Source organism: Mustela nigripes, chromosome 2, assembly GCF_022355385.1.
Source record: "Mustela nigripes isolate SB6536 chromosome 2, MUSNIG.SB6536, whole genome shotgun sequence".
Lineage (NCBI taxonomy): Eukaryota > Metazoa > Chordata > Mammalia > Carnivora > Mustelidae > Mustela > Mustela nigripes.
The window spans coordinates 159,158,550-159,176,068 of NC_081558.1; the positions used below are offsets into that span (position 1 = coordinate 159,158,550).

Genomic DNA, 17,519 nt, shown 5'->3' on the forward strand with positions numbered 1-17,519 from the left:
TTTCTCCACATTATATAATAAAGCAAAGGCAGAAAAGCTTTTCACCTTTTCACCCTCTGTAACAATCTGGATAGCATTTGGGATGAGTCGAGCAGTTTTCTCCTTAGTCATGAAGGTTATGTTCTTTAATGCAATACAAATCTAAACACATAAAAGAATGAAAAATTATTATATGGATTTTTCAGAAACATGTACAGCACAAAATACCAAGTATTACATCAACCTAATCCAGAATATTCCACTGAAAAACATGAAGGAGTTAATAATAATAAGTACATGCTTTCATTCTCTGAAAAAAACAGGGTAAGCAGTCAGACATTCTCCCCCGTCAATAATTTCCTCCACAGCTCTTATCTCTAAGTTTAGGATAGAGTGTGAAAAGACATGTGGGTGTTCATGTTCCATATTAACACATACACACACAAACAAAATCCAGACAGTCTGTCACATAAGACATGATTTTGGCAGTCAAATGGATGTATGTTCAAGCTTTTTTCAACCTGAAATCTCTTTCTCAAACTGTATTAAATATGTACAAATGGAGCTCAATGTACTAAGAAAATAGATTACATAATTCAACAGTATATAAATTGTATATATATATCTATTACATGCAATACAAGTACAATATACAAATATAAATATATATTTATTTACTTTGGAATCCAAAGTATATTATTTTTAGGAAGACTGCATATATTTCTACCTATGCAATTATTTGTATCAACAAATCAAATCCAAATACATCTTACTGTAGTTTCCCATCTGAAGATGTTGCTATAGAAACAGAGCCAGTTTTCTGAAAGATATAGACGTCCCTGAAGCAAAATGTCCCTCTGAAGAGCACAAGCATAATCTAAACACACAAGAATAAGGAACAGCTTATTCACAAAAATCTGGCAACTTTATAATCTCATCCTACTTTAACACATGAAAAGTCATCACTCTTTGTTCATTAGTTTGTTTGTTCATTCAATCACTCACTGATTCAGATACTTTGGACACCACACATCAGATATTTTGCTGGAACTAGCATTACCAAACATGGGCCTTTCCCTCATGAAACAGTCTAGAAGGGAAGGTATATAATAACAAACAAATACAAAATAAGTATAATGATCAAGTGTAGAGAAAGCTATGAGAGACTATAACAAAGAGGACCCAGGTATGAGGGGATTGGGCAGGGAGAGTGTATATCAGAAAAAGTAGTTTTTAAACTAAGAACTAAAGGTCAATAAATGGTCAGCTGGACTATGAAGAAAGAGCATGTGCGAAGACCCTGTGGTAGAAAGAGAAAGCATACCTGAGAAAGAAGAAAAAGCATACAAAGAACTTTGGGCTAGAGAAGCTGGAGAAACTAGATCATGTAAGGTTCACAGGCTATGGTAGACTGTGAACTTTACAAGAAGCCACTGATGAGGTGTTTTGTTTTGTTTTGCCATTGATGAGTTTCAGGCAGAAGGGGCCCGATCAGATGTGTATTATCCAAGACTACTTTTTTCACACTATGAGAATAGATTCATATAAATGGGTTGAAAGTCCAAGGGAAAACTGATGGTGGCTCAGACTTAGAAATGACAGTATTGAGAAAGAAATAGTTTTATGTAACTACTTTACTCAAGTAAATATACTTGAGATATTTAAGAGGTAATACTGATGGGGGAGTGGTGATTAGACATTGGAAGAGGGTGAGGAAGGGGACAATCATTATTCAAAAAATTGTATAGATTTTAAGTTAGTTTCAAAGTTGGTCCTCTCTGCCACAGCACTAAAATCCAGCAAAATCAGGAGTGTTCTGGTAAATGCCACTATCCACCAGTAAGTTAATACCATGATTTAGATTTGGCTCTTTGGCTAATGTAAATAGTATAGCTAAATTATCAATAATTCAAGATATAAAGGGGTGCTATTGATGGAGTTTGGGAATATAGGTGAGGTTTGGTGGGGTGAGCTCTGAAGCTGACAAACAAGAAAGAATTCTTGAGACATCTCTGGTGCAAAATGGTGGTTTATCAAAGCACAGGTACAGGACTGTGGGCAGAAAGACCAGCTGAACTGCGGTTGTGAGGGGTGGCTGATTATATACTCGGGAGTAGGGGGACGCAAGGGAAAGCGTTTCAAAAGAACTTTCATATGCTGAAGAGGACCCACCTACAGGATACCTACAAAATACTAGAGGCCATGACCTTGTCAAGTTAAGGTTGTTTTCCCCTCTAGCTGGGTATTAACATTAAGACAGTTGGGAGATTCCTGGAAGAATGTCACAGGTGTCCCACCCCAGGAGTGGGAAGTGCGGAGTGGGTGGCATGGTGTCAGCTTTTGCTTTGTCTCCAGTTTGCCTTCTGCTCCCTCATCACTGTGAGAAGATTTAGTTTAACTGATAAATTTAAAAACTATATAAAGTGATTAACAATTTTAGGAAAACGTCATTGAGGTATAAACCTCAAAATATTTAAATTCAATCATGTTAAATTTCTAAGCAAATACTAAAAATTGAGCAAAGTAATTCAGTCTTGCAAAATGTTTTCTTCAGCAGAACAAAACTGAGATGCCCCCAAACAAAAATCCTAGTAAATAATTAAGTAGATTAAGTTACTCATTATGGGTATGCATCTCTAAAACAGGGATTGGGCTTAAGGTCACCTTGAGGTGTCCTGAAATTTTTATCTAAGCCACTGAATCATTTTATTAATTTAGTGCTTCTTGTATTTCAGATCAGAAATACTTGGCACACTTATTAAAACACAGATTGCTAGGCCCCTCCCCAGAAGTTTCTGATTAAATATGTCTGGAGCAGGGTAAAGAGTTTCAAGTCTAACATGATTCCAGGTAACACCAACACCGCTAGCCTGTGGACCACACTATGTAAAAGGCACCATTTTACATTAACTATGTTCAAAGCTATAGCAACCAACCAGATTATTTTAACTGAAGACTATTTGTCATAGATTGACAGACTTTTTTCAGTGTTTTAAAAAAGGGTTTCCCTGGGGCACCTGGCTGGCTCAGTCAGTTAAGCATCTGACTCTTGATTTCAGCTCAGGTTATGGTCTCAGCGTGGTGGGATAGAGCCCCAAGTCCCGTCCTGCTCCAAATTCAGCAAGGAGTCTGCTGAAGATTGTCTTTCTCCCTCTCCTTCTATTCCTCCCCCCAACCTCTAGGATAGAGGTAAAAAAGGGGAGGGGAGTGGGAATCCCAAAACAGATATATTTTATTGGAATAAACTATACCTCAATAAAAAAATTTTTTTATAAAATGGCTTTCTAGCAATATGGCCCATGCAGAAAATGAAAAAAAAAAAATTTTAAGCCAGGAGATTTTATTTTTATTTTTTTACTCCCAATTTCCCTACTGATAAACAAACGTGTAATTATCATATCAGAAGGCAATATTCTACCTGACTTGAGTCAAATAACAATCTGATTCATCTAGAATATAATAAGAAAATGTTTAACAAAAATTGGTCTATAAAAAAAAAATTGGCCTGTGGATTTTATAACTTTATAATTAGTGACTAGAAAGATAGAATAAAATTAAGTAAATTAACCAAGCAACATAGATCACTTTGATATGTGTGTTAACATCAACTAACTAGTTATTACATAATCAATTTTGGAACAATTGAATGGCTCCAATTCTTAAAGATTTATTAACTATAACACAACAAAGGTTAGAGTGGAAATATGTACCAAGTGTTATGGAAATACAGATGGAGTGTATAAGCACCATATACTTCTAGAGTAAAATTGCACAATAAATAAACAAGATGACCTATTTATAGTTTTATCAAAGGATTTAGACATCATCTATCTATAAGGGAGATAACAGTGAATTAAAAGAATGTGTTCTTAAACAATCATGTCAGGAAATATACATCCCAAAGTATTCTTTTCTTTTTTTTCCAAAATATCCTTATCTAGCAGCAATCATCTATGGGAACACAATAATGCTAACATTGCCTTAAAAAAGACTCTCCAGGGGCACCTGGGTGGCCCAGTCGTTAAGCGTCTGCCTTCAGCTCAGGTCATGATCCCAGAGTCCCGGGATGGAGCCCCACATCAGGCTCCCTGCTCAGCAGGAAGTCTGCTTCTCTCTCTCCCATTCCCCCTGCTTGTGTTCTCTCTCTCACTGTGTGTGTCTCTCTCTCTGAAATAAATAAATAAAAATCTTAAAAAAAAAAAAAAAAGACTCTCCAGAACAACATTTTAAAATCTGCTTTCAGATTTAATATTTAAATTATAAAAGAAACCATTCTTGGGAACCTGGGTGGCTCAGTGGATTAAGCCTCTGCCTTGGGCTCAGGTCATGATCTCAGTGTCCTGGGGTCAAGCCCCACATCTGGCTCTCTGCTCAGCAGGGAGCCTGCTTCCTCCTCTCTCTCTGCCTGCCTCTCTGCTTACTTGTGATCTCTGTCAAATAAATAAAGTCTTTAAAAAAAAAAAAAGAAAAGAAACCATTCTCCTTTTTCATTTTTTATTTTTTTTAGAGAGAGAGCAAGCAGGGAGAGGTAGGGGAGAAGAAGAGAGAGAGTTCCAAGCAGGCTTGACACCCAGTGTGGAGCTGGAGGTGGGGCTTGATCCTACAACCCCGAGACCATGACCTGAGCGAAATCAGAGTTGGACACTCAACCAACTAAACCACCCAGGGGCCACAACCAATCTCCTTTTTTATACTTTACATTTTTTTGTGTTGTTTGCTTTTTACTGAGACAACTGTAAAGGTAAATACAAATTGAAAAAGAAAAAAATTAATTTTCCCTGGTACAAAAAGGGGAAAAAAGACTTCTTCACGTCTCTGTACAAAATTTGTAAATTCTTTCTTGCTCCTTTCAGATATATGTGAATCTTTTTAAAAGTGAAATAGGCGCCTGGGTGTCTCAGTGAGTTAGGCCTCTGCCTTCAGCTCGGGTCCTGGTCTCAGGATCCTGGGACGGAGCCCCACATAGAGCTCTTTGCTCAGCGGGGAGCCTGCTTCCTCCTCTCTCTGCCTGCCTCTCTGCCTACTTGTGATCTCTCTCTGTGAAATAAACAAATAAAATCTTTAAAAAAAAAAAAATAGTGAAAAAAGCCCTGGCCAGTTTTACAACCCAGGAATGTTTTCTTAAGGACCTAGCAGTCACCTCTTTAAAATGTGAACATCAAGAAAGACAGCCCCTTTTCTCCCCCTTTCTGTGATAGAGTAGAAGCTTAACTTCAGTGGGCATCTCGCTCCAAATTGTAAAACTAACTCTTGTCATAAAGATATGCTTATTTTTCCTTTTCATAAAGCCAGTTAGTTAAAACAGAGAGTAGCCCCAATTATCAGGTGAATTTATGAAGAACTGTGTGCGATAAATAGTACTACCAGTCCTCTTGAAGACTAGTTATCATTTATCTTTAGAGCATTTTTTAAAGGGTTGCAACTGTTCAGTTATTTAAAAAGGTGAGATTTCTGTCTTTCTTCACAATCTCTTTTACAGATTACCTGTGATGCAAGACCCATTCCAGCTGAATGCTTATTCAATAATAAAACTGTTTTCTTTCTTTTCTACTTTTGAGGAGTTTTCTGGATGGGTAGGATATTTTCTTTTTAATTATATTTCCCCAACATAACATTTTCTTTGGCCAGGATTAAGCAAGAAAAAAAGAAGGCACAAATGAATATTAGGAGTGAAAATGTGCACTCCAGCTAAAGCAAACGTTTTTAGAAATATTCTAGGGATAGTTAGCTGTTCTAATCAGGGATTCACACTTGGGATAGGTCAGCTAACAATTAGACTTTAATTAGGACTATACTCCTTCAGCGGCTACTCTAAGCCCTTCTGTTACCTTTATTAACGGTTTAAAAAGAAATGTTTGGCTAATCAGCATAGTCACATTAGAAAAGGGATTTCATTAGTGAAATTAGTGGCTTGTTTATATTGGATGCTACGCATGGGGTCACACTGGTGAAATCAGTTGTATAAATATACATGGATTGGTTAAAATCTTTTAGAGATCCTCTTCATCATCATTATTATAAGTACAGAGAATAAAACCTAGTAAGCTTTCACCCTTAGGTATGGCACTCAAGTGTTATCCTACAACAGTACTTCTCAAACTTTAAGTGCATATAAATTACCTGGGAATACTACTGGAGGAAGATCTGTGTCTTCTCCCCGACACATTTAATTATTCAAGCATTTATAGCAATATAGACTGATGGATATTTATTTTATTCTTCAGGTTATAATCCAATATTGTCATTATTGATTTTACTATTGCTCATATTATTCTGTCTTTGACCACTGGGAGTTTTTTCAAGTTGGCTCCTTTTTTTTTTTTTTTTTTAAGCACTTCCTTATTTTCTGGCACTATAAGACTACAAGATACTCCACAGTCACTTATCTTGTATTCTTCAATGTCCCAGCCCCAGAATGGACCATTTTTTCAAGGAGCTCTCATTCACCAGTTGAATGACATCTTGGTTATTCCCCAATTATTACTAAAGATGCTATAAACAATCATGCACAGGACTTTTGGGAACACAGCTTTACAGTTCACTTAAGAAAATAATTAGGATTGGTTAAGTGTATGTGTAACTTTACAAGAAAATGCCAACTTGCCATCCAAAGCAGATACTCCAGTTTGCACTCCCACCACTAACGGACGAGAGTCTGCTGAGCAGAGAGCCCAATGCAGGGCTGGATCCCAAAACCCTGGGATCATGACCTGAGCTGAAGGCAGAGGCTTGAACCCACTGAGCCACCCAGGTGCCCCGGTTATATATTCTTTCAAAGAGGGCCAGTCCTGTTCATCTTTAAAAAATCAGATATGGGATTATCAACTATTTTCTCTCAGTCTGTAGCTTAGTATATTTATATGTGGTATTAATTCTACTTTGTAAAAGTCTGTACTCTCCAAATTTTATAAAATGAACAGGTTTATTATATCAGTGAGAGAACACTACAAAATGTAAATTTTTAAAAGCAAATTTACATGCTGAAAAATACCTAGAAAAGTTATCTGAACAATTTTAACCAAAATTATATGTAGGTATTATGATGACCAATAATTTTCAGCTTTTTTCTTTATATATTTTTATAGCTTTAATGTTTTATAATGAGTATATGTCACTGTATCATCAGACTCTTTCAAGATGGCAACAAGTATGATAAATTTTGTAAAGGTTTCTATGAAAAGTATTTAATTTCAAGTGACAAACTAGCAAGAAACATTTGCAACACACATGAAAAAGATCTAATTTTTTAAACATCTAACAAGCTACTACAAATTAAGAGAAAGACAAACATCCACCAGAAAAATGGGCAAGTTTATGATGAGAAATGTTCACAGGAGAAGAAATACAAATGGTTTACAGACATATGAATAATGTTCAACCTCCTTTATAATTAAAGAAATGCATATTTAAACAAGGATGAAGTACCATTTCTACCAAATTCTACTCAAGCAAAGTTCCTGAGATGTGGCAAACAGGTACTTACATACACTTAATGAAAATGCAAATTGGTGAAGCCTTTGGAGTAAATTGTCAATAGGAAACTTTTAAAATTATTTTTCGAAAGATTCTGTTTATTCATTTGACAGAAAGAGAGATAGTGAGAGAGGAAACACAACCAGGAGAAGAGGGAGAAGCAGATTCCCTGCTGAGCAGGGAGCCTGAGGTGGAGCTCACTCCCAGTCCCAGGACCCCAGGATCATGACTTGAGCCAAGGGCAGACGCCCAGTGACTGAGCCACCCAGGCGCCCTTGGCATTGGTAAATTTTTAAATGCTCATTACCTTTTTGCCACAACTTAACTTCGTAAAATTTATCCTACAATATGTGCGCACATATGTGCCAAAACAAATGTAAAAGTTTCGGTGTAATATTAGCAGAAATAGTAAAAGACAAGAAGCAAAGAAAATGTCCATCAATAAAGGATTTGTTAAATAAATTATGGTACAAAGTTCATTTAGTGGAATACCAGGCAGGCATTGAAAGAATGAAGTAGATCCTTAGGTAAGGCTAATAAAAAGAGCTCAAAACAAGGTTCAAAGAGTAAGGCACTGTATGTTCTAATTTAAATTCCGTTAGGGATATATGTACATGCCTCTTGAAATACCTGCAGAAAATGTTTGGAAATATACATTAAAAAATCACTAAAAGTGGTTATATAGGCCAGGAAAAATGTTGCAGTAGTCTTGGTCAGAAGGACCACTCACTTCCCATTATATGCCCTTATATAGCATTTGAATATTTTGTCATAAGAATGCATTACTTTCAAAAGTTCTTAGAAATTGTTTTAATTCATTATAATGATATTTAGGCACTAAGCTGAACTATCTAGAAATTCAGTTACATTTTATGGAATATTGCCCAACAGTATCAAATCAGAAATTTCTATGAATAAATGGTTTAAATGAAATACACACTAAAATTTTGATTTTTATTTTGATTATAAAAAATCTATATTAAGCTTATTTCAAAAGTAAAGCACTTTTTATAAGAAAAATGGCTAAATTTTTCCTCTTAAAGTCTATTTCAAATAAAATCTATCTGAAAGATTTCATGAGGGTACCTGGCTGGCCCAGGTGGAAGAGTATGTGACTCTTGATCTCAAGGTCATGAATTCGAGTCCCACGTTGGGTATAGAGACTACTAAAACAATACATAAGTAAACTTTTAAAGAAATTAAAGTTTACATGAAAATAATATAGCCCTACTTGTGAGCTCGTGCTCTCTGTCAAATAAATAAATAAATAAAATCTTACAAAAAGAAAGAAAGAAAATAATATAGCCCTAGAAAATTTTATAAAATTGCTCTATAATCTGTTAAGGAATACATTTTTCCAGGGAAAGGTAATACATATTGAACATCAAATTTAAAATTTTTCCTACAAACCATATGAAACAAGCAGCAGAAGAAATTGTGACAATAATTTTCTTTTAGTTCTATTTTCTTAGCTAGTACTTTTTCATTTTATTTATTTATTTATTTATTTATTTATTTATTTTTGATACAAAATGGTGGTTTTATTAAAGCATGGGGACAGGACACATGCAAGTACTTAATATTTTTATGTGAGAAATCACTCCTCCCCAAACTACAACTTAGTTTTACATTGCCTAATATGATACTTATCTCCAATAATATTTTCTATCTAGCACAAAGGCTTAAATTTTCTACAAATATTTTCACTTGTCAGTTCTATTTTGATAATGAGGTAGTAAATTATTTTTACAACTTCCTGTCTTTTTTTACCTGCTATCAGCTTCTCTGTATCAGGTAAATGTGTGAATTGTCTTTTGTATTCCTCATTCCTGTCTTTGTAGGTGGAACTCTGCAACAATAAAAAGATTAAATTTCAATGTAATTATAATCTTCATTAGATTAACAGAAATATAGTCTTCAAAAATAATTTTTAAATGGGCTATAAAAAACATGATTTTCATGCAATATTTTGTATGTTTTTATATGAAAAACCACATACATAAACATTTCAAAAATCACCAAAAGGAAGCTCCCAGCATGTTGGAGTAAGGAGTTTAACAAATTCTCTCTGCAAAAGAAAAGATACAGCTGGAAAAAAAAAAAAAGTCAAAACATCATCTCAAATTACTGAAAACAGGCATACAATAAACTGAGAAGTATTTGTTCATGAAAATCTACTGAACTTAGGAGCAGCAGAAGTCTGTGGCACCGTTTCCTTGACCAGTTCGCATTACTCTTCCTCCCCGGATCAATAAAGTCAATGTGACAGGCCATGAAAACTAGCAACTACGCTGACAGAGGTGGCTGAGTTGATTCAGAGTGCAGAGCAGAAAAGCTATGCCCCAAAGTAAAAAGGAAAATTCTGAAGCTGTCCACAAGAGTGTGAGGTTGCAGTCTCAACTGGGGCCAGAAAGAAGCCCACTGGCAGATTAGCAGGACATATCACAGAGATCTTGGAGGAGAGACAACCATAAATGGGCTTGATAAACTTTCCATGTATTCCTAGCTAAACAGAAGTAGCATGCATGTGTAGCAGAGACTAGAGAACTCCCAAACTATCCACGCATTTGTGGCTACAGAAATAAGTTTTCCTGAGGGAAAACAAAAATTGAGACAAACTTGAAAATGTCCTGAACACTGAATGCATTCCCCAACCTATTCACAGATCTCTCAACAGAAGGGAAAAATACTACTGGCTCTGTGCATTCAAGCACAATTTCTTTTTTTTTTTTTAATTATTTTATTAACCTATAATGCATTATTTGCCCCAGGGGTACAGGTCTGTGAATCATCAGGCTTACACACTTCACAGCACTCACCATATCACACATCCTCCCCAATGTCCATAAAGCAACCACCCTCTCCACACCCCTCTTCCCCCCAGCAACCCTCAGTTTGTTTTGTGAGATTAAGAATCTCTTATGGTTTGTCTCCCTCCTGATCCCAACTTCTTTCATTTTTTTCCTTCCCTAACCCCCAAATCTCCACACTCTGTCTCTCAAATTCTTCATATCAGGGACATCATATGATAATTGTCTTTCTCTGATTGACTTATTTCACTCAGCGTAATACCCTCTAGTTCCATCCATGTCATTGCAAATGGCAAGATTTTGTTTCTTTTGATGGCTGCATAGTATTCCATTATATACATATATCACCTCTTCTTTATCCATTCATCTGTTGATGGACATCTAGGTTCTTTCCATAGTTTGGCAATTGTGGACACTGCTGCTATAAACATTCAGGTGCATATGCCCCTTCAGATCACTACATTTGTATCTTTAGGGTAAATACCCAGTAGTATGATTGCTGGGTATAGTGTAGCTCTATTTTCAACTTCCTGAGGAACCTCCGTGCTATTTTCCAGAGTGGCTACACGAGCACAATTTCTGACCAATCACTGGCTGAAATAAGGGGTGAGCACTGGGAAGTCAGCCTTAAAAATAACAACAACAACAAACTGAGCAGAGACTGGACAAACAGATTTCACAGATTTACTCCAGGATAGGTTACTAAACAATCAGAAATCATCGATGATAAGCTTTAGGGGTAGAGAGGATGTGATCAGAATCCATGGTTGCTACAATACATCATCTAAATTGTACAATTTTTAACAAAAATTATGAAACATGGAAAGAAACAGAAAGGTCCTGGGATCAAGCCCCACACTGGGTTCCACACTCAGCATGGAGTCTGCTTGGGATTCTCTCTCTCTCTCCTATTTAATGGAATTAAAATGGTATCCTAAAAAATATCTGACACAAAATTATTACTATTCTATTCTCCTGCCCCCGGCTCAAAAAAAAAAAAAAAGAATTAAAGGAAAATATGACAATAGTGATTCAATAACCACAGAATGTCAACAAATACATTTTTTAAATTCTTTTAAGAAAAAAAAAAAGACATTCTGGAGTTGAAAACTACATTCACTAAAATAAAAAATCCACCAGAAGGGCTCAACACAAAATTCTATATGGCAAGGAAAGAATCAGCGAACTTAAATTAGCAAAATTTATCTAATTTGAAGAATAGAATGAAAAAGACTGTAGAAAGTTAACAGACTCAGAGGTCTGTGAGGCAACATTAATCGATTCAAAATACAGAACAACAGAAGGAAAAGGGAGACAGAAAAACATTTAAAGAAACAATGATTAAAACTTTCAAAATCTGAGGGAAAACATTAGTTGATAGATCAAAGAAGCTCAATTAACCAAGAAAAGAGATTCTAGGATGCGTGTGTGGCTCAGCTTATAAGTGTCTGACTCCTGATTTCAGTTCAGGTCTTGATGTCAGGGTTGTGAGATGGAGCCCCATGTCAGGCTCTGCATTCAGCAGAGAGTCTGCTTGGGATTCTCTCCCTCTTCCTGTGTCCCTACCCAGCTCTCATGTGTGCTCTCTCTCTCTCTAAAATAAATAAATAAACCTTAAAACATACACCTATATATAAAATTAAGAAGATAAAAATTAAAAATAATGAAAATTTTAATTTTTTTAAATTAAAAAAATATTTAAAGAACTACAGCATAGCTAAATTGTTGAAAGACAAAGGAGCAAGAGAAAACAGCAAGAGAAAAATGACTCATTTATATAGGTGGAAACCAGGACAATTAATGGTTGTTCTCATCATAAACAATGGAGACAACAGATCTGCTTTAAAGAAATGCAAAATGAAATACATTTTTTAAATTCTTTTAAGAAAAAAAAAGACATTCTGGAGTTTCTTTAGCTGCAAAGAAATGTTATAGTATGGTAACTAAAATCCACAAGAAACAGTGAAAAGCACCAGAAGTGGAAATATCAAAAGGAATTAAAATGGTATTCTAAAAAATATCTGACACAAAATTATTCCAAAATTAACAAGGAAGGGCTCCTTTCATGATAAAAACATTCAGCAAGGAGGCAAGAATATGGAGAAATTAGATCACCCATACATTGGTGGGAACATAAAATAGTACTCTGGAAACCAGAATGGCAGTTTCTTAAAAACTAGATATGCAACTATCAATGACCAGCAACTGTATTCCTGGGCATTTACCCCTAGAGACAAAAACTTATGCTCACACAAAAACCTGTACATGAACATCTACAGCAGTTTTATTCATCATAGCCCCAGACTGGAGCTATCCCAGATAGTCTTCAATGGATATATAGTTAAAACTGTGGTACTTCCATACCATGGAATACTACTCAGCATTAAAAAGGAATAAACTGGGTTGCTGGCTGGCTGAGTCAGAAGAGTGTGTGACTCATGATCTCTGGGTCATAAGTTTGAGCGCCACACTGGGTATAGAGATTACTTAAAATAAATTTTAAATACACACATACACATATACATACATTCATACATAAACTTTAAAAAGGTATGAACTCTTGGTACACACACCAAATTAGATGGAACGCCAGCAAATTATGAATGAAAATTGAAAAGGTTACATATCGTATGATACCATTTATATAATATTCTTGAAATGACATAATTATAAAAATGGAGAACAGCTGAGTGGTTGACAAGGGTTGAGTAGGGGGCAGGGCACTATAAAAGACTCTGTCTGTAAAAAGGATTCTTGCTGTGATGAAAATGTTCTGTATCAATGTGGTATCAGCATGTATTAATGTGGTATGGTACTATACTTTTGCAAGGTGTAATCATGGGAGAAAATTATTTAAAGGGTTCAGGTTATCTGCATCATTTTTTTTAAAGATTTTATTTGTTTATTTGAGAGAGAGGGAATACAAGCAGTGGGAGGGACAGCGGGAGAGAGAGAAGCAGGCTCCCCACTGAACAGGGAGCCCAACCATGTTGGTCTCCATCCCAGGACTCTGGGATCATGATCTGAGCTGAAGACAGATGCTCAACCAACTGAGGCACCCAGGTGCCTCTTTCTGTATCATTTCTTATAACTACACGTGAGTCTAAAATTATCTTGGACTAAAAGTAGAAAAAAAAATACGAGAAACTTTGTAGGGTTAGAATAAATGTGTTAATTCTCCATAAAAGGTAGAAATGCTTAAAGTGCTTTTAAAGCTGATTCACAGGTCATTCTCCACATTCTTTTTTAATTTTTTTAATTTAAATTCAATTAATTAACATATCATGTATTTTTAGCTTAAAGGTAGAGTTCAGTAATTCATTAGGCTTACATAATACCCAGTGCTTATTACATCACATGCCCTCCTCAATGTCCATCACCCTGCTACCCTATCTCCCCAAACCCCTTCCCTCCAGCAACCCTGTTTGTTTCCCATAATTAAGAGTCTCTTACGCTTTGTCTCCCTCTCTGATTTCACTTTATTTTATTTTTCCCTCCCTTCCCCTATGATCCTCTATTTTCTTTCTTAAATTCCACATGTGAGTGAAATCATAATAATTGTCTTTCTCTGATTGATTTGTTTCACTTAGCATAATACTCTCTAGTTCCACCCATGTTGTTGCAATAGCAAGATTTCAATTTTCTGATGGCTGAGTAACATTCCATTGTGTATTTATACCACACCATCTTTATCCATTCATCTGTCAATGGACATCTGGCTTCTTTCCATAGTTTGGCTATTGTGGACATTGCTGTTATAAACATTGGGGTGCAGGTGACTTTGGGTCACTACATCTGTATCTTTGGAGTAAATACCTAGAATTGTAATGCTGGGTCGTGGGGTAGCTCTATTTTCAACTTTTTGAGGAACCTCCATACTGTTTTCCAGAGTGGTTGCACCAGCTTGCATTCCCACCAGCAGTGTAGGAAGATTCCCCTTTCTCTGCATCCTTGCCAACATCTGTCATTTCCTGACTTATTAATTTCAGCAATTCCATGTGAAGTGGTGTTTTTTTTTAATTTTATTTATTTATTTGACAGACAGAGATCACAAATAGGCAGAGAAGCAGGTAGAGAGAGAGGAGGAAGCAGGCTCCCCGCTGAGCAGAGAGCCCGACGTGGGGGCTCGATCCCAGGACCCTGGGATCATGACCCAAGCCAAAGCAGAGGCTTTAACCCACTGAGCCACCCAGGCGCCCCCTCACTGTGGTTTTGATTTGCATTTCCCTGATTCCAAGTGATGTTGAGCATTTTTTCATGCATCTGTTGGCCATTTGTATCTTCACATCCTTCTATGTTCTCCCTCCAACTGCGCATCTTTAGGCCATTTTAGTACTCCTTGTTAATAATGACATTACCAGACAAATAACACAAGTAAAATTATTTAATTATTGAGAACAATGTGACTGGTGTAATAGAAACTCACTCTTAGATGTGGCTCATAGGATCAATGTCATGGCTTTTAAGTTTACATCTCATATCTAATAAAAGGTTTTTTGAAAAGGCAGATAAAGAATGCTGGGTTAGAATTTTTATATTCCTTTAGATTTGGTTTATATGTACTATTTAAAATTTCTCATTGTTGGGGAGACTGGGTGGTTCAGTCAGTTGAGTGTCTGCCTTCAGCTCAGATAATGATTTTGGGGTCCTGGGATTGAGCCCCCAGTCAGGCTCTCTGTTCAGTGGGGAGCCTGCTTTTCCCTCTCCTTCTGCCTAGCCCTCACCCCGCTCATTCTCTCTCTCTCTCAAATAAATAAAATTTTCAAATTTCTCATTACACTAGATAATCAAAAGGATATACTTAGGATGAAGCCTTAATTAATATCCCAATAACACATTACTATTTCAGGTATTTTCCATATTATCTATGTCATTTATTAAATATGTTAATTTATTCATAATTTCTTAGGAGTCATGTTGCTTTTCCAAAATATGTTCCCATGTTGATGTTGTCATCTTTAAAGAAGTATATGTGTTTAAAGATTTTATTTATTTATTTGGTGGGGAGGAGGGAGAAAGTAGAGGGGCAAAGGGAGAGGTAGAAGCAGACTTCCCACTGAGCAGGGAGCCTGACCCAGGGCTCAATCCCAGGACCCAAAAATCATAACCTGAGCAGAAGCCAGAGGCTTAACCAACTGAGCCACCCAGTTGCCCCCAAACTGTACTTTTCAATGTCACTAGTAACCTCTACTTTGCAAATCCAATAATCATTTTTCAGGCCTCACTCTACCTATCACAATAGGTCACTCTGTCCTTAAAAGACATCAATCACTTTGAGGATACCACACTTCCTAAGATTTTATCTCATTAGCCAAATCTCAGTTTCTTATCTAGTTCCTGCTCTACCACCTAAACATTGGAGAGAGGTTCTAAACATTGGAGAGTCTACTTCTTTTTTCTTTTCTTTTTTTTTTTTTTAAAGATTTTATTTATTTATTTGAGAGAGAGACAGTGAGAGAGAGCATGAGAGGTAAGAAGGTCAGAGGGAGAAGCAGACTCCCTGCAGAGCTGGGAGCCCGATGCGGGACTCGATCCTGGGACTCCAGGATCATGACCCGAGCCAAAGGCAGTTGCTCAACCAACTGAGCCACCCAGGCGCCCCTACTTCTTTTTTTTAATCCATATTTTTTCCATTGGTGATCTCATCTAATCTTTATAAATCTTTCTTTAAATACCATCCATACTCAAAGTCTCCCAAATTTACTTCCCTATTCAATCTCTCTCCTGAGATTCAAGTCATAAATCCAATAACTTACTAGACTTTTCTACTTGCATATCATATATGGATCTCCAACTTGATTTTCTGAACCCCCAAAACTACTTCTCTCCTGTCTTTCTCATCTCCTAAGTGATGCTTCCATGCACTTAGTTGCACTGATCACAAATCTAGGAATCATTATCCTTGACTTTTTTCTTCTTCCTCACTCACCACATCTGACTCCATCAGTAAGTTGTTTGTCAAACAAGCCAGTCTCATTCCTGCCTCTTGCCTGTCCACGGAGCACCACTTCCTTTTCCCCTTCCTCACATGATTCATCTATGTTCTTTCCTTGTCCCTGATATAAGGATATCAAATGGCACCTCCTCAGAAAAGCTTTTCCAGACCATCCTAATTGAAAATGCTACTCCCTTCCATGTGATTCTCTATACCTTACATTTCTCTATTGTCTTCTCTTACTACCTGACATAACACTACACATTTGCAGGGGGAAAAAAGGGGGGGCAAACCATAAGAGACTATTAGCTATATAAACTATAGAAAACAAACTGATGGTTGCTGTAAGGGATGTGGACAGGGAATGGGCTAAGTGTGTGATAGGTATTAAGGAGGCCACTTGTGATGAGCACTGGGTGTTGTATGTAAGTGATGAATCATTGAATTACCCCTGAAATCAATACCTATACTATATGTTAACCAGAATTTAAATAAAAGCTTGAAACGAAATACATTACACATTTGGTAATATGCATACTATTCATTTCCCAATCAGCTCTAGAATGGCGGAGACACTTAGAACAGCCTGGTGCAGTCTTCTTAAGAAGACACTTAAATGAATTATTAAATTACTATTCCTGGAGTGCTTGCCTGGCTCAGTCAGAAGAGCATGTGACTCTTGACCTCAAGGTTGTGAGTTCAAGCCACATGCTAGATGTAGAAATTACTAAAAATAAATGAATAAACTTTTTTGGAAAAGCTATTCCTATCTTAATTCATGTATATCTACCTTTGCCATTTGTTTGATAACAATGTCTCTGCTCATATATTCTTTTCATTCATCCTGTGAGAGACTCACTGTACTTCCTGATACTGGTCTTTCATCAAAAGTGGAAAATTTTCAGGCATATCTTTTTGAATATGAAACTTCTATTAGATTCATACTGGACTCTACTTTTCTCCTTATTACTTAAGCCATTCTTTTTCAAATTTTTCTATTTTTATCTCTCAGTGGCACAGTGTAACAATTTCCTCCTATACCAGTTTACTGATTTTTCTCTTTAGCTGCTATTTCTCATGTTCACTGAATTTTTATTTTTTTTAATATTATTTATTTGTCGGGGCGCCTGGGTGGCTCAGTGGATTAAGCCGCTGCCTTCAGCTCAGGTCATGATCTCAGTGTCCTGGGATCGAGCCCTGCATCGGGCTCTTTGCTCAGTGGGAGCCTGCTTCTCTCTCTCTCTCTCTCTCTGCCTGACTCTCCGCCGACTTGTGATCTCTCTCTCTGTCAAATAAATAAATAAAATCTTTTTAAAAAAATA

The 17,519-nt window shown here is 36.4% G+C and overlaps 1 protein-coding gene across 2 annotated transcripts in view; it reads right to left on the reverse strand.

The window, feature by feature from the left end:
• GRAMD1C (GRAM domain containing 1C) overlaps positions 1–17,519 on the reverse strand; it is an 88,929-nt gene that overhangs the window by 56,250 nt on the left and 15,160 nt on the right. The window contains exons 3-5 of one of the 2 annotated variants that reach the window (XM_059388119.1): positions 9,223–9,301; positions 753–856; positions 46–141 (exon numbers count right to left, since the gene is read on the reverse strand). In XM_059388119.1, coding sequence (XP_059244102.1) covers positions 46–141; positions 753–856; positions 9,223–9,301 — 279 coding nt within the window. Of the gene's footprint in view, positions 1–45; positions 142–752; positions 857–9,222; positions 9,305–17,519 lie in introns of those variants that run through there. The other variant, XM_059388120.1, reaches the window with a different exon arrangement.